Source organism: Fundulus heteroclitus, chromosome 15, assembly GCF_011125445.2.
Source record: "Fundulus heteroclitus isolate FHET01 chromosome 15, MU-UCD_Fhet_4.1, whole genome shotgun sequence".
Classification (NCBI taxonomy): Eukaryota; Metazoa; Chordata; class Actinopteri; order Cyprinodontiformes; family Fundulidae; genus Fundulus; species Fundulus heteroclitus.
In genome coordinates this window covers 15,543,902-15,567,160 of record NC_046375.1, presented here as the reverse complement: position 1 = coordinate 15,567,160, position 23,259 = coordinate 15,543,902, and the positions used below count along the sequence as shown (strand labels likewise).

At 40.7% G+C, this 23,259-nt stretch overlaps 1 protein-coding gene across 11 annotated transcripts in view; it reads left to right on the top strand.

Moving 5' to 3' along the window:
• Positions 1 to 2,472: 2,472 nt before the first annotated feature.
• Positions 2,473 to 23,259, top strand: part of si:ch73-217b7.1 (ensconsin) — a 31,928-nt gene continuing 11,141 nt past the window's right edge. For 5 of the 11 annotated variants that reach the window (XM_036147506.1, XM_036147507.1, XM_036147504.1 and 2 more), the window contains exons 1-8: positions 2,473 to 2,606; positions 18,529 to 18,675; positions 18,779 to 18,856; positions 19,320 to 19,483; positions 20,304 to 20,421; positions 20,793 to 20,894; positions 21,207 to 21,317; positions 22,347 to 22,442. In XM_036147506.1, the coding sequence (XP_036003399.1) occupies positions 2,561 to 2,606; positions 18,529 to 18,675; positions 18,779 to 18,856; positions 19,320 to 19,483; positions 20,304 to 20,421; positions 20,793 to 20,894; positions 21,207 to 21,317; positions 22,347 to 22,442 (862 nt within the window). In that variant the 5' untranslated portion in view covers positions 2,473 to 2,560. Of the gene's footprint in view, positions 2,607 to 9,522; positions 10,198 to 12,427; positions 12,749 to 18,528; positions 18,676 to 18,778; positions 18,857 to 19,319; positions 19,484 to 20,303; positions 20,422 to 20,792; positions 20,895 to 21,206; positions 21,318 to 22,346; positions 22,443 to 23,259 lie in introns of those variants that run through there. The other 6 variants (XM_036147511.1, XM_036147510.1, XM_036147502.1 and 3 more) reach the window with 5 other exon arrangements.

Genomic DNA, 23,259 nt, shown 5'->3' with positions numbered 1-23,259 from the left:
GGAGAGAAAAAAAAAACAGACAGTCTGGGATCTAGCGCCTTTAAATAAAAACACAAGAGAGCTGAATGAGTACGGCCTTTTCTTTTTATTCCCAGCCGTTTGCTCCCTGCATCTCCCACCCTGTCAGACAACATGTTTATCTGTCTGCCCGCATCCGACTATATACCTACAGGCCAATCTCCTCCTTCCACCTCCTCCATCGGAGAAGTCGCCAAAACAGCTGGTTGCCATGGCTCCAGATTTCTGTGCACCAATCAGAGGCTGTTTTGCTGAGGGTAGAGAGAAGCCGCTACACAAGGCACAGTCTGGTTAAAAAAAAAGCAGGGATACTGGGAGAGATTAGCATATATCCAGCCAGGAACGACAAAGCCTTATAAAAATGGCACATAGTACATTATCAGACATGAGATATTTTGGTCTCATTTTGTCAAATGGACGTGTTTATTATGTCCATGACACGTTTTGGAGGGGTTTTTTTTATATTAAAATTATATCTCTACCGTCTACGTCCTGCGCTGAATACATTTAATTTATGAAAGAACCAAATTAACATAGATACTGAAGCCAAAAAAAAAAAAAAAAAAAAAAAAAAAGCATCGACTGTTTTGATGAATGAAAGGTTTATATTGTGAGAACATGGCTCCCTCTGCTGGTAGTAAGGCACAATTACGTTATCAATAGCGTATGATTTCTAAAGTGATACCCACAAACATCATTTTTGTTTTTCATTTGGATCTTATGTGACAGAGAAACACAAAATGCAGTAAACATTTAAACTGAATGGCTTTCTCATTTTTCCCCCCAGAAACAAAAACCTGAAAAAGTGTATTCAGGCCCTCTGCTCTAGCAGCCCTGAATAAAATCCAGTGCAACCCTCTGTATTCAGAAACCAGCTTACAGTGAGCAGCAAATGGATCTCCAATGAACACACACCTCAACAGATAAACAGCACGGCACTGCTTTCTTTATTAGATGCAGAAAAGAGGAAAAAAAACTCATCTTACACAATTATATCAAGAAAGGGTTATGATGACTTACTGAGCACAAGTGGCAGGACTGACCTGAGCTGGAAAAACAGAAACAGATTATTATCCTACTACAAGAGGAAGAGAAAGCTGTGAACTGATTAATCAAAGATGCATCACCAAGCCACACAAAATGGGCTTTATATAACAAGATTATGAAAATAATAATAAAAAAATAATCAAATAAAAATACATTTACATTAGGAAAAGCAAGAGATTAACAATTTCATATTGATCCAAATGTTTTACATACATCTTTCTTCCTATTTGTTTTGTTCTACCCCTTAACTTGAAAGGATTTTTTTTAATTTTATTTATTTTTTTTACTTTGGGATAAAAGAGTCAAACTCCAAACATAGTGCTGCACATTGGTGCCTTTGGTAGCACTGCTGCCCTTCAGAACTTCTGGGTTTCAAATTTTGATCTGGGGTCTTACTGCATGGAGTTTGCATGTGCACACATGCAAATTCAAACATATGTATTCACCGGGTACTCCAGGTTCCTCCCAAAGTACAAAAACATGGAAACAACGTTTCTAGTCTCTCTAAAAGAGCCCTTACATAAGAGTATGCACCTGAATAATGGTTTCTCCTTTATCTATCTATCTATTGCCCAGTGATGGACTGGCGACCTGTCCAGTGTATACCCTGTCTGGAGTTAGGCACCAGTCCCCGAGTAACCCTGCACAGTCCTGCAGGTAATGAATGAATGAATGAATGAATGAATGGATGGATGGATGGATGGATGGATGGATGTGCAAATGATAAATCTGGTATATGGGCCAAATCAGAAGATGATAAATTATCTTTTGCATATCACGTGTTTTAAATTCTTGCATGAATGATGTCACGAGTCTCTTAGTTGAGCCCCTTGTTCTGCACCGTATGAACCTACCCTTAGTCCCCCTCTAGTTGAGGTTTGATCAAGTTTTTTCAGACATTGAATTTGTAGATGATAAATTGCATTCCATATTCCTTAAAAAATATATACTTTTAAATCAAAGTGAAAGTTTCAAATTAGATAACCAACAGTGTCATTAGGCAGTTGCTATGTATCGGACCCTCAGTTGACTGGGCATAGAAATGAGCGATACAGATCTGGGTTATCTGTAGTGACCTCTACTGGCCACCAGATGGCGCCATAATATATTGTGCGTTGAATCCACAACAGAGGAATTCCACCTGCTCCCTTCTCTTCCTAAAATATCTACAAAAGGCTGGTTAAATAAAGATTTATTCCCTCAGCTGTTTCTCCATTTACAGTAAATCGTGTACGTATGTCATCTCTGACCTTTTAGAATACTTTAAGAAAGTCTAAAATAAGATCTATAAATTCAAAAGTTTTTTTGCACAAAGAATCATATCAATCGACTTTACGCATATTTATTATCTGTAGCCGGCATCATTCCTCTCCGCTGGCTGGAGCTAGTCTACCTGTCGGAGGGAGGGGCCCCCCTTCTCGCCGCGGCTCCGTGTCGGGATCAGGTCCCTCTGGTTCCGGCTGCTGATGATCCCTCTCAGCTGACGTCAGGAGAAATGGCGGAGCAGGATGGCAGCGACACCTCTCCTACGGAGTCCCAAGGTGAGCTCTCGTACCGAGGCGGCTTGGAACTGAAATGTTTCCAGGCTCGGAGCGGCGACCGCGTCTGAGCCGTGGCGCAGCGCTCACCTGAGCCTTCTCCAATCTCCATTTTTCTCGTCTTTTCTCTCTCGTTTTTAAACTCCGAATCAGAGGGAAACCCGAGTTCTCCACCGGGTCGGTCACGGGAATAGGATTAACAATCAACCAACTCAACCGACCGGTTGCTTATTTTTTTTTTTTTTCACCCTCTTTACTTTAACACGGCCCGTTCTTCTCTCTCTCTTTGGTTGAACTTTTGGTTTATTTGTCGCCGAAGGACATTTGTGCGCTCCCGCTGTCCCGACCAAAAACACCTGTTGCTGACATTTTGTCAGCCGGTCCCCTGTCAGCGCGTGCGACAGGTGGATTCACGGGGATGAACGGAGGCTTGTTGTTTCTCACGGCAGCGGATGAGACGAAGGGCTGTGAAAATCGCTACCTTTAAATTAGACTTGCTGCTAATTTCCTTTCCGTCGGATAGAGGATGCTTTAAAAAATAATAATTATTATTATTATTTGGGTCCTGATACCAGTGTTGCTATTATTAATTCAGGATCTATTGGTACGGTGATACAGGAGATGAATTAAAGTAAAACATCTTGTATAAATCCGTTTTGATTTACGCAAAACGAGCTCTGTTGATACTTGAAAGGAAACATAAGAGGAACTTTTTTTTCTTTCCCCTCCAGGTAGCCACGCCCCTCCATCTTAATAAGAACTGGGCAGGTGTTGTTTTTTATCTATTGTTGGTGTACAGTACTACCTGCCCTGATTGGGATCTGGCTTTGTCATGTCCTCTGTAATGCAGTGTTTCGTGACTGGAGGGTTACTTTACAGAATCAATGTCATCGCCGGGAGATCCTCCGATTCTGGAGAACCCAGTCCAAGCAAACATTAAAAAAAGTGAAACAGGATCCGTCCGGCTGCTTTTATTTGACACGGACTAGCAACAAATATTCCCAGTTCTGCTGGAATAACCTAAAATACTGATTGTCAAATTCCCAGCATCCTCTTCCGCTGAATTCTTGCTTAGACAATAGACAATAAAGTTGTCTAAGTCTAAGTTTCGGTAGTGGTTAGAAATTGCTGATCAGCACCAGTTTAAACGAACTGGATGCAGCGTTTGCTCGCCTGCGATGTTTCAGGTGCCATGCGTTCATAGTTTGCTTGAAAATAACATGTTTAGCCGTTTGGATGAACTTTTCTAGCCTTTTATGTCCACATCTTAAATAGATTTCAGTAGGTGCGACATTAAAGCTCAGGGAGATGGATGGGGATGAAAAAGAAACCACAAGGAGGAATATAGGTTAATTGATATTTATATAATCGTTGCAACATTCAGCAACGATATTATGATGTTGTTGTTTTTTCAATATTGTGCAAACTCTAGATTAAATACCAAATGTAGTTATTTTCAAGTGCTTCCAGCACAGCATATTGTCCCTTTTTTTTTTTTTTTTTTGCTCGACTGCTCTGTAGGAAAACACTTGGGAGTCTGCCAAGCGGATGTTAGCTGGTCCATCTTGTCTGATAACAAACCTGCAGACGTGCTGCTTGTATAGCTTGCCAACTGTAGTTTTTTTAAACTAATGGGTGGCGCTTCTTTAGTCTCCAAATCATCACCAGGAAATATTTCCAGGCACTTGAATTTGTCTTTCTCGTAGAGTAAACGTAGAGTAGTCGCCTGTATGGCGAGCTTGTTGGCAGGGTGGAGCCGCACCACAGTGCTGTTTGGCATTGTGGCTCTGGCATTTTCTCTGGCCTCTATAAGTAAAAATGATACGATGGAGTTTTTGGAACCGTTACCGGACAATCGATACCAGTAACCGGCCAACGGCGGATTAGCAATCTGTGCACGTGACGGAAATTGTGCAGCTTCTCTTGGAAGGTAACCCTGATGTTCTGCTGGCGCCACTTGGAAGTAGGTTCAGTAAACTACCAAAAGCAAACATGGCTGTAAAACTGCTTTTTTGATGGGGTAAATTAAATGTTTTGTGTTATAATTTTTTTTTTTTTATTATTATCTGCATTGCCAGTGAAGAAATCAAGAGACTTGCGAGGCTTTCAGTTAATTTATATCTCTCTCCCTGAGGAACATCGGAGTGCTCATTGCTGATTATGTGATACATCCAGAAAAACTCAAAGTGCCTCTATTGCCCCATCAACCCTCTTATTTGTTTTATTTGTTAGTTTTTGATGTCGGTCATTCTTCAGTCTTACATCATAAGCTGTCTTCATGTTTCAAGATGAATCTATACATCTTTGCATTTCCTGTAATGATTTTTATAATCAACCACCCACCCACCCAGTAGTCTAGTTATGTTGTTTCTTCATTTAGTTTAACATTTGCATGTATGTTGTTTATGTCTGTTTTTATCCTTTGTAAAGAAAAAATAAGTTTGATGGATCACTACTAAGATGAAGAATGAGATATGTGTCGTTCGACAGACGGAGGGCGGTGGAAGGCGCTGAAATCAGTCTTTAAAAAAATCAGTGATTGTGTAGAAAAATCTCTGTTCCTGCAAAACTGCATGAAAGCTACATGAGTGACTAACAAGATAATCCCCTTTGATTTGTAGACAAGCCATTCTTTGGTGTAAGTCTCTAGCTCAGTGTTTATTTTCAAAAGTATACATTTTTTTCTCATGACTTATAAGATATGAAGTAAAAAAAGAAGATGAGCCCAACATGCATTAAATGATCACATTTTTTTGCTATTTTGATTTCGAGCATCAGGAACAGCCCAGGGCAGCTTACCCTGCAGTTAGACCGTAACTATCTGAGAATATAGCCGTTATTTTTGTTACCTTTTTGTTAATAGACAGTTTTCATCCATTTTGATGATTGATATACCAGGTTTTAAAAAAACATACAGCTCTAAAGCTGCTATAACCCTCAGGTTCTTTTAATAAAATCCCAGAAAAAGAAAATGCTTGAAAGAGTTCATTTTTCTCACACTTTACCCACAAGCTACTGCTGAGCACTGGAAGTCAGTGATTTAAAAAAAAAAGTGTTACTTAGTATTAAAATATTAATTGGTATGTATAATAATAAAAGTATTATTTTTGATATACTGTTTTAGCAACATGAGGAATACTTATTAAGTGTCTTTATTGTTATAATGTAGCCATAATGACATTTGTGGTGAGACACACTGCTTCTCTGTTTTAGATTAAAACAATTAGATCACGACTAGGTACTTTTTTATGTAAATACAGAGATTTAATGAAGTTGTATTTTTACTCTATCTGCATGTTGTGAAAACCTCAGGCCACCCCATGCCTACTGAACTACAGCAACTTTTACTCTAAAGATGATGCGGTAATAAAGCCCCCAAACCTGATTTGATGTTATCCATTATTTAGCATGTATTACAAGCTAAAATTTTACTAGTTTTTGTGCTAAAAATCTGTACTTTTCCCCAGGGGAAGTGTAGTTTACTGGTTGTTGTTTACAGTTTAGCTGCGTCCCTTCGCCAACATGCCTACATCGTCACCAGGCCTCTGCAGAGCTGACGGAAACGTGGATGTTGGAGCAGGGATGCAGCTACAGGTTGCAGGACATCAAATAAGTGGGATTTGATTTCAGTGTTTTCCAGATCTGGATAAGTATGGAGAAGGAAAATGCTATAAAGAAAAATATTTATATTTCCAGATTTTATTGTTTAAATGTCTTGTCCATTATTTTGTCCTTCACTCTTTGTGTCCCTCCTTCCTTTGCCCTCCCTTCCTTCCTATATCACTTTCTACCTTCCTTCCCTTATTCATGGTGTCCTACCTACCTCACTTCCTTCATTTCATTCAATGTGTCTTTCCATCTTTTCTTTCTTTCCTCCCTTTTCATTTCTGTCTTTTCTTTCTTTGATTGTACCTTTCTATCCTCTTTTTCCCCTTTCTTGTTAATTTATTTCCTTTTCTGTGCCATACCCCCTTCCTTGTATCTGTCCTTCCCTTCATCCTTCCCTCCTCCTTCCCATCTACCCCCCTTCCTTGTGCTCTGTCTTCGTTTTTTCTTCCTAGCGTCTTTTTTCTTTCCCTTTTGTCTTTCAGTTTATGGTTCCATTCTTAAGGCCTGCTCACTGTAGAAATACTGGAAATAAATGAATACTTAAATATTAGTATTTAATTTGTTGACATGCAGTACCGATACAGCCAACAATAAACTGTAAATACCTATTTGATCTGAATGTTTAAGTCCTGCTGGTGCCTGATTGCGCTACTGAATCTGTGTGAGAAGGGCGTGTAGCAAAGCCTATCACGTTAAAGTCAGGTGTAGGCTTACAGCACTGCTGAGTCCTGGGGGGACAAAGATCACATTGCTCTCTGAGGAGATGAGGCAGCAGATCTCGGCTTGAATTCCTTTAGATCTTTTTTTTTTTTTTTTTTATTGAAAAAGTCCTTTTTAAATAGGATATTAAATAAATAGCGCCAATGGCCTACGAGTGATTAAGCTAAGTATTCACACCCTTTGAAACTTCTGTTTCAAGGGGTGTAACACATGTGTTGTTATAAGCATAAATGTCAGTTTTGTATATTGAGATCTGATATGCAACAAAGTAACGCATGATTGTGAAGTGGAAAGAAAGGGAAGGGTAGTTTTAGTTTTTTTTTTTTTTTTTTTTTTTTTTTACATAAATAATAACCCAGAAGAAATGAGGTGCATATACTTTCAGTAACCCTGAGTTGATACTTTGTAAGACTACCTTTTGCTGCATCTGCAAGTCAGTTGGGGTATGTCTCTGTTGGCTTTGTGTGACCAGAAGGTACCTGTTTTACTCATCTTCTTATTAAAATAGCTCCAACTCAATTATAATTAGGTCTGGACTTTGGCTGGGCCATTCTTACACATTATTGTTGTTTGATCTAAACCCTCACACTGTACCTGGTTGCATTTTAAAAATCGCCCTGCTAGAATTTAAATGCACCATAATGTTGCCACCAGCACATTTCACCATGATGTGCGTTGTTTGTTTCCCTCTTATATGCATTTTGCTCAAGGGCCAAACATTTCAGTTTCACCTTCTATATGGTTTACAGCAAAATAGAGAAATGACTTCATATGGCTTTCATCTTGCCACTTATTTATCATGACCAGATTTGTGGATTTCACAACTGATAGCTGCACCTTTTGATAAACTGCTGTACCCGAGCTGTAGCTCTCTGCAGCTCCTCCAGAGTCACCCTGTCAGTTCTCCAACAAGCCTCTTAAACCTCCACAGAGCAGTTGTAACCGTCCTGGTAATAAATTACCCTCGCGTGGACGGTATTTCCTTAATTTGGGGGACTTCTGAATTGGCACTTGATTTCATTTCAGGGTTTCAGAGTAAATAAAATATAAATAAAATACATTTAAGTTTGTGGTTGCAACATCAAAAAAATTTGGAAAAGTTTAAGGGGTGTGATTACTTTTCCAATGCTCTATATTAGAAACTCTAAGGCTGTGCACAGTAAAAAATAGACTTGTTTTGAGTTATTTTAATTATCATGCTGCTTTCTTTCTTGGCTCCTGGCTGAGTTTGAGTTTCAAAACTATTTTGCTGGCTGCTTTGGTCTTTGCGTTTGAAGCTTGTTAAGTATGAAATCTTAACGCACAGACAAACACCGACAGCGAAGCGTGTGTAGACTGTTTGCACCCTTATCGGTAAGATTTTTTACTTTTGAGATGTGGCCTTCTGTAACTATAGCACCTTTGTTGTCCTCCCTTCCATGTTTATGTTTAATTAAAAATAGTGCATCTTTGGCTTTTAATGTCGTTTTTAGATATACTCTATCCTATCGAGGCAAATTTATGATATAAAGGGACACACAGTTTAAAATTTGGTCCTGCTTACTGTAACGCTGCTTTCACTTTACAATTTAAAGGGACAATGTACAGCTCATAAATATCACCATTTTATGTGCAACACCAGATTAGCTCCCAGCTATTTTTGTGTCCCAAAAAACAAATATAAACAAATAGGAAGGAATAAGAACATATATCTGAGCTTTAGATGACTTTGGACAAAGAGAAGAATGTCAAAACCATCTTTTAATCACATTTTGTCACATCGTGCTAAGGATGGTCATCCCTTCCATATATGGTAAATAATGTTGCAAAATGTAATTTTTTTATATATATATTTTTCATTGGCATCCATGAAAAGCATGTTTTTAAAATTTTGCTTGCATGTCTTTTTTTGAGAGGGGGAAGGCTACATAAATATAGTTTATATAGTAAAGATTGCTCAAGAAAAAAAATTTAAATAGAAAAAAAGGTTTTAAACTGAAAATCCAACTTTTTTTCAGGTTCAACATGTTTTGTTTCTGTATCGAAACATTTTTTGGTTTTTGTACAAACTTTATGACTCCGATTTAGCTCCATAGGAATAGGCCAAATGTGTTGGACCCTCGAGTGTTGTGGGAACATGAAACAAATCGTTCTAATATACCCAAACCAATCAAGCGTAACGTGCCACCAGTAATCAACCCATCGCCGGTTTACATTGCAGAAAAATAATCTGATTTCTCTTTAAATGGAGGCTTTGGGTGGGGTGCCGTAAACCATGCGCTCTCTGGAGGCCTCCCAGAGTGATGGTGCTGCGTTACTTGATTTCGAGTGTCGGCATCAGCAGCGGTGTGCGTTGCGCTGACGTCCACCTGTCACCTCCTTCGCTGTGTCACCGGTCCACGTGCCGCTGTTGTCAGGGAAACCCATTACGATGTTCCGGCTCACCTTCCACTACTGGATCTGCACTGAATATTTTATCAGCTCCCCCTGACCTCTTTTTATCCCTCTCCTCCCTGTGTGTGCTTCTTGGTACAGTAGAAGGAAATGCCCTGTGATGTAATTCTACTGACACATTTCTAGATTAGACTTAGTGTGTGTGTTTGTGTGGTGGGAGGGGGTCGCAGCAGAGGTTGCATCCTCCTGAGGAGCGCAGGAGTCAGCTGTGAGGTTCTTACAGACCTCCATCGAGCCCCTCTTGTGGATTAAGTCTTCTTTTCTAAGCCACAAGCGCTCATCCTCATCCTCACTCTCTCTCTCTATGCCAGGCTGTTTGTCTGCTTCTCGCTCCTTCCTCTGCCACTGCATTGGGCTTGGACTTGACTCATCATTTTTGCCTTTCTTTGGCTCTCCCCAGCATTACCTCTTTTCTTTTTTGTGTCGTTTGCGTAGTCTTTTAGCTTCAAAAGTAGCCTGACGAAGATGGCAGCTAGTGTTTTTCTGTAAGATCCCCGCATCTTCCGGAAGAAGAGAGCCTTTAGGGGTGACCCCGACCTCCGGAGCCCTCCGGAACAATTCCCTACCCACTGTGAATGGGGGGTGGGATGGGCAGGGCTCGGGCGAGTTAGCCTGGGGGCTCGAGCGGTCGCAACAGGGCAGGCGATGCCGGATAGGAAAGCACAGAAAGCAGCAGCAGCAGCAGGAGGAGGAGGCGGAGGAAGTGGCTCATCCAGAGACAAGTGGAAGCTGAGGAGGAGAGGCAGTCGGCTGACGATACAACCGCTCTTTACCATCACTGAGGAAGAGGAGGTAAAGAGACGGAGGGAGGCTGGCAGGAAGCAGAAACGAGGTATGAGGGAAACGAGACGGACAGGTGTCTAGCGTCATCCTGTAAGTTCGGGTGTGCATAAATGTATCTAAGTTAAGGACATTATCTAGGACAGAGAGTTTAAAATTGAGCTGAGGTATTGAACTTTAGGCATGCCCCAGAGAGTCAGAGCTGCAGATGCTCTGAAAATGTGACGCACTAAAGTTTTGTGAATTTCTTTTACAGTATGGCTTATACTGCGAGTAAGGTGTCTTGCTGCACTGTGCTTTATGGGTAAACATGGTTTGGATCAGCCTGCGCTTTGCAGACCCTGTATGTGCAGTATGGGCCTCTGATAATGGACAGCAGACTTGACTGTTTGTGCAAGAAAAAAAAATAGCTGAGGATGCAAGACTGAGTCAGGACAAGGACAGCAGAGTTGAGAGCGAGGGTGCATTTCGCTTCACTCGTGTATGTGGCTGTAACGCGTTAGTAAGCAGAGGTCTGTCAACACGCCCGCCTATGACTGCAATCACAGCCGTAAGAAACGTGCAGAGCTGGGACTTTCCCCTTAAAATTGGCAGGTCTTCAAAAATTAAGCGTTTCTGGTGTTTCTTTTTAGAAAGGCGCTGGAATGACAGCTATGCACCGGTTTCTGCTTGTGCTGAAATTTGCGGTTAGAGGACAGCTGGGAGACTGTAAAACAAGGAAGAATGATTTATTCAGTGACTTAAATATTTTATAACTCTGAAACCAGAGAGTGTATAAGGCAGTAACACTGTTTAATAAGAAATGTTAACGATGGCTTGTACCTTTTTAAAATATTGATTGTAAATTATTACTTTTTCCCTTTTTGTTCTCTGGGTAGCAGCACCATTCTGTGGGCAGGCTTTTTTCATCAGACGTTCACTCTCCATCAGGATGACCCTAAACACACTGCCAGAGCTTCGGCAGAGTAATTTGGATCTTACAAATTTCTGTGTTGGAATGGCTTAGTCAAATTCCAGACCTGAGTTCAGATAAGAATCTATAGCAAAGCTTGAAAACTGCTTTTTATCAAATGTCCATCCTTGGACTGAGCTCCTTTATTCTACAAAGAAGAATGGACAAATGTTTCAATTCCTCCCCAAAACACTTGCAGTTAATTGCAGCAAAACGTTGTTAGAAAAGGAAAGATTATTCGCCCAATTTACAATGATGCACTACTTTGCTTTGGTCAGTCACATCGAATCCCAATATGGTACACTGGAGTTTGGGGCTGTAACATAGGTAAAAAAAATTGTTTAAAATGTATAAGGTGTATAAATACTTTTGATAGGAACTGCATGTTTGAATCGGAGGCTATAGCTTAAATCTCTTCATTCATTGTATTTTGACAGTTTTAACTCTTTTTGTAGTTGATTTCCCAGAATATTAGCAAATGTTACAGGGTTTCCCCAGAAAACTGCTGATTGGGCTGTCCATTTACGTCAAGCTAATAACAGCTAGCATTAGCCTATGTTGTCCGGAAGGTTTACTACTTCACTACTGCAGATACAGGAGCTTTACTGACCTGAGCATTTTACATTGCTCTCAAACATCTGGTGGCCCACCAGGCCTATAATACAGTGGGGGATTGGGGGGGTGGACCCTTAATGTAGTTGTGTGGCAGGTAACTCAAGTGTCACAAAGTTTGTAGACATCTCAAAAGTCTAAGAATGTAGTTGTATTCAGTTACACTTCCTGCTATTATACTATTCATAAGAAAGTAACAATAAAACCTCTGAGAAAGGTCTTGACAAAATTAAGATGGTCAATCTTCAATCAGTTTGTTGTCTTTGGCTGGATGTTGCTGTTTATGACACCCCAGAACTCATTCTTACATTTGAGCTGAAAAATGTCTTCTCTGCGCAGCGAATGCAGCATGGACGGCAACAACATGAAAGCCTCTGTTGTTGCACCTTTGTTGCATCTAGACTCGAATGCCCATCCTAGAGCTATAAAGGAATGCCTCCAACCCTGCCCCCTTTTGCCTCTCCGGTGGTTGGAGGTTACAGTTTGGCTTAGCATTAGCAGCAGCTAATCCTCTCAGGCTGCAGGGAAGGAAGGAGCTGCACACTGTGCCTGCGTGTTACCCACTGGCCTGGACGGCAGAGCATTAATCGCCAACTCTGACCGTTTAATCTGACTGGCGATGAATGCAGATTGACTGGGGGGCGGGGAGGTCGTGCAGAGAGACAGACACAGAGCGCTGGAGGAGGGAGGGGCAGATTAAACAGTCACACTCACTTATATCTCACTCTCTGTCACACACATTCATGCAAAGCACATAAACACGTGCACGCACATGCACGCTCAGACAAAAGGATGGGAACCGGAGAGTCAATAGCGATGACATCGACTGACCTCGCTCAGTTTTCAATCTAATTTAGAAAGAGCAGGATGAAACTGCTGCCCTTTTGGCTTCTACCTGGACTGCTGACGTTGAGCCCAGATTCTGCCGCGAAGAATGTTTTCAGGAAGTAGAAACCCTGCTTTCAGCCCAGAGGACAGACCAGGCAGGGTCCCAGGTCCCTCCTTTGGATGAACACATCTGAAATTATGAAAAAATCAGGTAAAGCCTTGAACTTTTACCTCTTAGCGGAAACGTGATATATACAGTTCCCTTGTATTTTTATCAAGCAATAGACGTAGATAAGAAATGTGGATAAGAAAAGTGAAAGGGCACAAGGTTAGATTTTTTTATGGTCAGAAGTTAAAAAGGGACTTGGACTTTGTCTTTTCTGCATTATACTTTTAGTCCACAAATATCTTCTTATCCTTTGGATAGTTTTTTTTTTGTTTTTACATACATTACAATATTATATTTTGACTGTCGGGGGAGGGGGGGGGAGGGGGTATACAAAAATGGAACTTTTCAAGAAATGAGGAAAAAGCGTCTTTCTTCTTTTACTGTTTGTTCAAAGTCATATGCACCAAAATGCAATATTCAGACATAGAGTAGAATAGAAATATCCTTTACTGTCTCCCTGTTGGGAAATGCAGGTGTACCTGCAGCAAAGTGAAACACAACTGAAAGCATGCAGAGACATACAAGGGTTAAAGTATAAAAGTACCGTACAGCTGTCAAAAACAGCATACTGAAAAAAATAAAGAAGTGGGAAACTGCAAAACTAGTATGTTTATTTATGCGTAAACTATTTACAATAACGAAAAAAACCTGCAAAAACAACAGGGATGTAAAATCTTAATGAGTTTGTTGGGAGCAGTAATGGCTGTGAAGTCTTAACAGCTGCCCGCAGGAAGGATCTGCGCTAACGCTGCTTTGTGCGTCTAGGGTGCAGCACTCAGTCAATGAAGGAGCTCTCCAGCTCTGCAGCAGCTTCGTGAATGGGGTGGGAGACATTGCCCAACAGTGTTGTTATTTTTGCCAGAGTCATTCTGCTATCACCCTACACTGGGTCGAGGGTCATCCTAGGATAGAGCTGGCCCTCCTGATGAGCTTACCTAACCGCTTCCACTCAGCTTGTAGGTAAGCTGCTCCAACAAACTGCACCGTAGAAGATGGCTGATGTCACCACAGAGTCAAAGGTCTTCAGAAGTATTTGAAAAGCACCAAAAAAAGTTTGAACTTAAATAACTGCAGTGTTCTTACCCATTTTACATCATCGATTTAGACATCCTTAAACATATTTTTAAGTGTCTCTGTTTTTACACCTAGAGTGATAGAATCCAGATCGTTGTGGTTCCTTCAGTACCCGGGGTTTCTGAGAAGCTCTGCCTTATTCTGATTTGTAAATGTAGTTCATTGCGTAACGCAGACCTCTAGGTTTTAGATTTCAAAATATGTTGGAAGGTTAAGAGCAGCATGACGGATGAACCTGGTTACATGCAGATTCTGTTGTGTAATGCTTAATATGACGATTGGATGCTTTTGCAAATGCTGTTAACTCAGCCGATGGGTTTGCACAGGCAAATGTTTTTTTTTTTTTTTAATGTCTGACTTTTGTTGGCCTGGAAACGTCTGCAACAGCCTGCGACATTCAGAGAAAGTACACGGCTACACTTAACGCAGGTCAGACCACCGGAGAAGGTTAATGGTCACTGATTCTTTGCAGAAAAGACTTTTCATACCAAAAATATGTTTTTTATGTTTCACTTGGAAAATAAGCGTATCAGGTTTGACACAGGACACCGATCCATCTTTTAATCCATGGTCTTATGTTTATCCGAGATCGGGTCACAGGGTTTAACCGGTCTAGGAGGGAATCCCAAAACACTCCTCTTCCCAGCTGCACCGGTGTGAAGTAGACGTCTGGGTTCTTGGGTTGCATTAACTGCAGGTGAAAGGTCAGGCTTGAAGCAATAGAAATGTGACGTAATACTTGTTTTGATTTTTAAATCTGCTATTTATGCACACTTTCGTTCCCAATGTCCAAAATATCCGTCCAGCCGTCCATCCATTGCAAGCTTTATGTTAAAAGCCTGACCTTGGTATTAATGCCGGTAGGAAATTTAAGTCTGTAAATGTACGGATTTTGTTTATGAACTAAGTGTTGGAAACCCTGCCTGGTTATTTCCAAGTGTTCCCTTTTTCTTTTTTTCTCTCACTGTTTCATCACGCCCTGTACGCTTTAACGTCTTGGCTATTATCGCCTAAATACAATTAGAGCAGTAAGTTATTCCAAATTGCTAAAGTATGTGTTGGACTTGGAGTAGGAAGTATGGTTGCATAAAAATCCTACACTGAATATTTACGATGAACACTCATTTAACTCAAAATGTACAGTTACCTCAACACGGCTTTGTCTATTGGGGCAAAAGCTTGAGCCAGACATGGTAGTGACCTCAGATACGCAACTCTCCAGCTTAAGTGTCCTTTATGTCATGTCTAGCTTATAATGAGTAACTTCCCAGCAGATACCAAGTCAAATATTTAGCTGCGGGAAACGATCCTTTCCTCTTTGAACAGATCTTTCATTTGAGGAAAATGGATTTCAGGTGCGAGCAAAGTCCTAACAATAGTCATTATAACCACATCCACCTGAGGCAGGGCCGACCTGTGAAGGCTTGTGTACACACCTCCGCAGCTGCCCCATAGACGGTGACATACTATACTCTGTCAACTGTGACCTCATGTGTTTTTTTTTTTGTTTTTTTTTTTTTTGTAAGCCATTGTAGGGTCAGCAATATTGGGTTCATAATGTCCTTCTACATGCCAGACACACGAAAGTACGCAGTGAAACCGTGTCCAGCCTCAGAGATCCGTCACTGGTGGAGTCAGATATGAAATCTGCACTTTGCTCCTCCTCCGCTTTGTTGCAGGTAATTACTAGACAGGGTGCCGTGTTCCTGAAAAGATAGGAAGGCCACGTGGTAGAGAGAGAGAGAGAGCTGTAGTGTGTCGTTATAGCTTGACTTGGAGGAATCCGTTGAATTCTAACATTTGCCTCTTTCACATGTATGTCTGTTAAAGTCTTCTAGTCATATATGTATAACCCAGGGGCCTACCTGCAGCAGTCATTCAGCGAGTGGCAGGGTACACCCTGGAAAGGTTGCCAGTCCTTCACAGGCCAACACAGAGACACGCAGGACAAACAGCCAGCCACATTTGCATTCATGCCTATGACCGGTGTCGGAGCGAGCGATTAGCATAGCCAGTGAGGTTTTTGGACCGTGGGAAGAGCCCACACATTCATGCTGAGAACATGCAAACTGCATGCAGAAATTTGAACCCGGGACCCTTCTGCTCCAAGGCAACATTGGCTGCTGATTCCACTGTACAGCCTGAAGATAATCAGGATAATTTCATTTCAGGTGGTCTCAAAACTACTTATACCTCAAATTAATTACCTGTTCATTTTGTGATAAACAACCTTAACAACTGGAACTGACACGTCAGACCTTAATGAAAATATGAAATTGGTCAGGAACAGCCTGACCAATGCATCTCTATTGTCGCTACATGCATGCTCGGTATGAGGGATTGTTGTAACGCAATGACAATGCAAACTGTCCACCGTGGCTACGCGCTCTTTCAGGAGGAGTGAATGCTGTGTCTCTGGATACGATCTGCTGGGTTTCCTTAGATAGAAAACTTTTTTGACGAATCTGTCTGTATGACTTGATTAAACAGACTTTGTAAAGTCCCTTGAGATGACGTGTGTTGCTAATTGGCGCTATATAAATAAATTTGAATAGAAAATGTAATCGAATTATTAAAGGGAATCTCATCTCATCTCATCGAGATATTTAGCTACAGGTAGCGTTGCGGTGGGCAGGATTAGGCCACTTTGGACTAACGATTGGACTGTGAGAAGGAGTCCAAATGAGAAATCGCCTCTGTACTTCATGGCTCTGTCTGATCATGTATATATTTAATTTCTTTTTGTCATAGGGTTCTGTGTTCTTATACACTGCATCATCATATTCAAGTGTTTATTCTCGTCAGTGTTAATCATTCTGGGATTTTTTTATTTTTCTTAAAGCAGCTTCCGAACAACTTCTTATCTTTCCTACTCTCCATAAAACATGTTTTTCTTTCCACTTTTAAATACTTTTTTTTTTTTTTTTTTTTTTATAATTGACTCAAAAACTGCAAGTCGGTCACTAATGTTTTCTTGTTTGAGGCACATTATTAAACCTGAAGTTGGCTGTTATCTGGAAATAATGTGTAATGTAAGACCTTTTGTAAATTGGAACTGTACACACAATTAGAGGTGACATGGTCAATGCGTTGCATTTTTGTGTTAACGCAGGTTGTGCATCGCCAACAACTCATAGACGTCAAAATTGTTAACATTAATACAGCTGGCTTGAGAAACTCGAGAGAAAATACGTTGAAAGAAGCTTTATTTGAACACTGAATAATTATTTACAAATCAGGATTAATGCCTTCAAGGCAATGCTACTCAGGAATCATTGTTGTAATTACATGCACATATTAGTCATCAGTCATAGTCAACCAGTTCCTTTGGTCAGGTCCTCTACCACTATCATAAAATCACTGAAATTATTTTAAAGGGATTTCTGACTTATCACTCGTAATGTTTATAGTTGTGGTAAAAACAAAGTTCTAGATATTTTAGTAGTTTATATGCTATAGGTCTACATATTTTGATCATGTGTGGGAGTTTTTGTTTTTTTTTGTTTTTTTCAAACAAGCTTATTAAAGTTTGGGTTTGTTTAATAAATGTAGGTTTAATGGAAATTTACACTGTGTTTGTAAAATTACAATCATGTTCAAATGATTTAACCATCAAGTAGAAAATGTCTAAGTTGAAACAGACAGCTTTTACATTTCCTCCTTTCCAGGAAGGTTTGCTCAGTGAGAACCATTTACACAGAAAGCACTCATTACTAACTCAATAGTATAATAAACCAGGGAATCATTCGATTATTACCCCAGAGATCAAATATGAGTGAGAGCGTTTAGATTTTTCCACTTTCAAAGGTAGAAACACTTCTATAATAAAATGACTTCAGTACTGAGCGCCGCAGCAATGCAATTATTGCTGTAGTAACCAAATCTCAGATAACAGACAACTTTATAGGTTTTACACGTAGAGATTATTCTGTCTTGACTTCTTTAGCTTCAGACCTTCTTTAAGGTAGTGTTGGGTTGTCTTTCAGCTTCCCCACAGCAATCTAATTGACGTAGAACGTAGGCTTTGCTTCTTTTACTTAATTGGTTGAAAGAAGAACTTATCTTGAGTCAGAGCCTGGTCATCAAGACCAAATGTTCCGATTATGTTCTAATCAACACTTTGCTAACCAATAAAAATCAAATGCAAGGTTTCTTCTTTTTTTTTTTTTTTAAATGGGCTGGAAACGGCTTTTATGACATTCTCATTGGTTAAATATTTCTGATCTCAACTCTGCATCATCTGCCTCGTCGACTCGGGCTAGAATTCAAGAAATACGCCGGCTGATGTTGTCCTACAACCATTTGCTCTGACTGTAGAAATCCCGTTGTTTACATGTGTGTTTGGCGTTGGTGGCAAAGTTAAGAGTGTACATGGTCAGTTTGGCCATAGAAGCATATTCAAAATGTATGTTAGGTATTTTGTGGGTGTAAATGTGTTTGGATAAAACGAGACGCAAGTAGTGCTTTTTATTTTAATCCAAGCGCCTCGTCACACTTCAGTGTCTTCTTCACAGAAAAGCGCCATCCTGTGGGAGTAATGTTGAGTGTAATTTGGAAGTCAGACTTTTACAGCTGTGGGTGATAAGAACCGCTTCTTTGCATGAAGGGTCCTGGAACAGTTTTCAGTCATGAACTGCTTTAACCTACAACAGTGGTTTTCTGTTCTCCTGGTCCCGCTGAATCCTGGTCTTTTCATTTTTCTCACTTTCCTCCTTGTTTTACGCCACCTCTGTTGCTTTTCTTCTCAGCATCCTTCTCCCAGTATAAGTCGGAGGATGGCAGAGTGTCTTCAGCATCCGGGCAGACCTTCTCCCCCACCGGGACGCCTGTGCCCACTCCCGTCCCTAACCGTACCACCAGCAGAAACACAAGCAGTTATGCTGCCACCAAAACAGGTACATTTGATTAAAAATAAAAGCATTTTAGTGAAAAAAGTTGCCAGTGTCTCCTGTTTTTAAAGGGCAGACTTGCTAACAGTACTTGTAAACTGTGCTGCAGACTCGTTGCTCTTTAACAAGATTGATGAGAGGCTGAGGCTGGCCCGTGAGCGCAGGGAGGAGCAGGAAAAACAGAATGGTGAGCACTCTTTTATCTTCATGTGTTTGAAAGGTATTTAGAGGGAAATTGATGTCTGAGGCAACGTAAAGCGAATCCCCAGGCTGTTCTTGTTTGTTCACTCCTGACATTTTGCGGCCCAACTTGGCTGGCAGCTGTGCAGCGCCCGTTTCCCTGGATGTTACATAAAATCCAGGGTGAAAGCCAGTCGCCATGGATTCCACCTTACATAATGCGGCCGTCCATCAGGCAGGTTTTAGGACGGCCAAAAAGTCAAAAGCTGCTTCCTTGTTAAACATGCCGATCAGGTTTTAAATAAGTCAAAGATCTGGCTCCGTGTGAGGAGCTCATGGAGCTTTGTGCCTGCAAGCTACGGCATTCTCGCTTAACGTGCCGCTGATCGCTCACATTGTCGCCGTACGTCTGTGGCAATTTAATAACGCATGTCAAATTCCGACTTGTATGTTCGTTCACGTGCACGCAGCTGCCAAGGAGGCCCAGTGGCAGGCGCGCGAGGAGCGAGCCCGGCTGCACTATGAGAAGCAGTTGGAGGAGAGGAGGAAGAAGCTGGAGGAGCAGCGGATAAAGGAGGAGAAGCGACGGGCCGCCGTGGAGGAGAAGCGACGGCAAAAACAGGAGGAGGACCGGGTACACATTGCTTTTTTTTTATGCTGAACAAGCCTCATCAAAGAGTAAGAGATGAACCGTGGCAACCACCTTCTTCTTCTTTCAGTTTTTTCCCTTTCAGGGGTTGCCACAGCAACCCATCTGTGTCCATCTCACCTTATCAAACCAGAAACTATGAAAATCTGCCATATTGTTTATTTGCATCCATCCATCGTCTATACCAGCTCGTCTCTATAGGGGAGAGGGGGGACCGGTGCCCATCTGCAGTTACACAGTGGACACTTTGCCAGTCCATCACAGTCTATGACATAGTTCACACACACACACACACACAAAAAAAAACTATAGCACTTAATTGCAACAGAAACATTTATTATGATCTCATGAGCTGTAGATTTCCTTTTCACAAATACAATGCAATTATTTGGGTTCAAGTCGCTGATTGCATTATTGCCCAAACAGCCTTGAAAATGGCCTCATAACATCGGTATCTTGTAAAAAATCAATGCAGAACAGCTAGAAATTGCTGAAGATTCTGAATTTGGGGTTTTCTTTAGTTGTCAGTTATAATCACCAAAATTAAAAGAAATGAACACTCTGTGTGTGTAACCAATGAATATAATATACAAGTGTTCACTTTTTGAATGGAGTTACTGGGGCAAAAAAATCTACTTTTCATGATATTCTCATCATATTATTTAAAAAATATACATTTATTTTAAGGCTTTTTCTACATCTCGGAGAACTGGAACATCTCTCACTATAGCAGATTATGTTGAGCTTGTTCAGTTTAAAAAGTTTCCACATTGAGGATTTTTTGTTTCTGTTGTTCTGACCGAAGGTGCGCCATGAGGCGGTGATACGCCGCACGCTGGAGAGGAGCCAGAAAACCAGACCGAAGCAAAACCGCTGGTCGTGGGGAGGAGTGCTGCACACCAACGCTCCGAGCATCCCGGCCGGTACTTAGACACGTCTCACAGCTGCACAGGCCCTGTACAAACACATCAAGCTCTCCCACAGAAATCTCACCCAGGCTTACCCCCCCCCCCCCACCTTTAACTCGGAACCTTGTTTGATTGGTGCCCCCGTCAGCGGGCTCCTTTTGATGAACCGTTTCCAGCTGCTGCAGCTTGTCAGAATTGTTCTGCCGTGTTTATTTTTGTACTTTTCAGGTCCGCTGCCTTCTGTTGTTACTGCTTACTCACACCCTTCTCTGCCTTTCCCTTTCTGTCTCTCTTTGGCTCTCATATTCAACCTCTCTCTGACTCCTGCCCCCCCTCCCCACCTCTACCTGCCGTTTGCTCTCTGTTCTCTTCCTGTCTTGGTTCAGGTTTTGTCGAGTCTGCTTTCCTCTGTCCGCTCGACCTTGCTGGACTGGAGCACATGCAGAGTGCTTTCAGTTTCTACCGCAGATATGGATTGACGTCCCACTGTGAATATTATGGCTCTGTGTCAGATAGCCGGCTAGAGTTAGAGCACTAGCATTAGTACACCTGTTGACCGACGTTAGCGGCGTCGTTAGTATTTGGTTAGCGTTCCACCATGTGTTGCCTGATTTTTTTCTATCGGCAAGGACCGTGTCTTTCCACCCAGAACTAACTCCTTTATTGCTTTAGGTGTTTGTAGTTTTTCCAGATCTAACCTAAATTAGCCAGCGTGTAGAGAGCTTTGGACTGTTGGTTCATCAGCTCTCAGTTCCTCCTGTTTGCTATCACTGATTTATCTTCCTGATTTCTGACTCTAGATGCTGACAGACGGTCAGTGTCCACTGTGAATTTATCCAAGCACACGGACCCCATCATTACCAAGCGCCTCTCCTCCTCTTCTGCCACACTGCTGCACTCGCCAGACAGAGGTAATGAAAATAAACACCATCCACATGTGGTTTCCTTAGACTTTTTTTTTTTTTTGCCTTTTGACAAATCGTATCTCATTTTAATTGCTTCTAGAATTGAGGATGTGACTTACTCAGACATATGGTTATGTTGATGTCCCAATCAGGATTTCCATACGTCTTTTTACTGAGAGTTGGATTAAACTGTGCTGAATAGGGCTGTGCATAAAAATCGATACAAAGATTAATATCGATGTTTTTAAAAACGATTTAATATCGATATTATGGCTTTCAATATCAATATACCTCCCAACCCCCAGGGGACACTATTACCATTACTTTTCACAGCGATGAAGTGCAAGTGAGACAAATTTGCGGAATGGCTGTCAGGATTTTAGAAGCGCCCTAAAATCAGATGTTTGGGCACATTTTTTGGTTTCTGTGATACGTTAAATGTATTGAACCGAATGCACTTTATTTTCCTGTTAATATATCAGTGTTCAATAAATTGAACCTAAATATAATATTTGGCTGGTTTTGTTGATTGAATGACGTTGAGCATTAATTTGAAAGTACTAAACATCGATATTGCAGTCAAATCAAATCAAGCTGAGCTATATCGAGAATCTTATTGTATTGTGAGCTATGTATCGAGAATCGTATCGAATCCTAGATGATACCCAGCCCTAGTGCTAAATAGTTGTTCTGACAGTTAATAAGAATATAGGACCAGCAGGCGACTACAAAAAGGAATCGGCACGTCTGGTTCGGTCAGTGAGAATTGGGAATTATTTATTTGTCTCATTATTTTAGATTATTTTAGCTCAAAGTAATTATTTTCTCAAGTTTCATTCATCTCAGATAGTTGTTTACTATAGCATCGTACTTATTGGACACACAAGTGATTAAAATTGCTCTACGTTTTTTTTTTTTTTTTTTTTTTTTTTTCCCCAAACTGTTTAACTATTGTTTCTAAAATGTGTTTTTTTTTTCTACAGCTAAGTTCAACATGAGATCATGTATTCTTTGATGTTCATATGTTGCTGACAGGCTTACAGATGAGAACAACTTCCACCCCTGTCATGAGCAAAGCTCAGTCCAAACCCCGCCTACATCAGGGGAAGACCACGCAGCACAAAAACACAGGTTTCATTTTAGGGGCACTTTTGGCTTCTTATAACCCACAGACTGCGCAGAAAAAAGATCATAGGCTGAAAACTGTGAATGGAAGTAAAGAAACAAAAAATACTCCTCAGTTGTGATGCAGAATTCCTCTTTGTTTATTATAAATGTGCACATGCTTCACATTGTGCATTTAATCACCAGGATTGGGCTCCAATGTCACCCCTTTCTATAATCCCCGTTAGGATAATCTTGTTTTTGAGGAATGCTGTATCCATCATGGCTGGGAAAATGCCATGTTTTCTATTATCAAACGTGTTTACCTTTTTTAATCTGTTTTTTTTTTAGTTTAATATTGCCATACCAAACTAAAAAAAGAACAATAATTAGGTTTAATACAAACAATTACACTGTAGATTGTTTAACAGAACAGTTTTTGACAGTACATTTTTCAGCCTATTATCTTTTGCTTGCATAGTGATGAAAAGTATTTAACCCATTAGATGACTTCTTTTTTTGCGTATTTCACATCATCAAGGCACTTTCGTATCAAAGACAAGCTGAGTAAATGCAAAAAGTATTTTTATATAATTTGTTTATTATGGAAAAAGGGAAGAAACTGGAAAAAAAAAAACTAACCTGCCTGACATAGAATCGGGAAGTAGGCCAATAAAGTCTAAGCAACACCATGTGCCCAAATCTAAATAAATTCAAGAAAAGATAAGAAAAGCATTCATTGAGATCTATTGTTATAAAAAGGTTTCCAAAGTAGTTTCTGAGGCTTTGGGGCTCCTGCGAATAGCAATGAGAGCCACAAATGGAGAAAACATGGAACAATTGA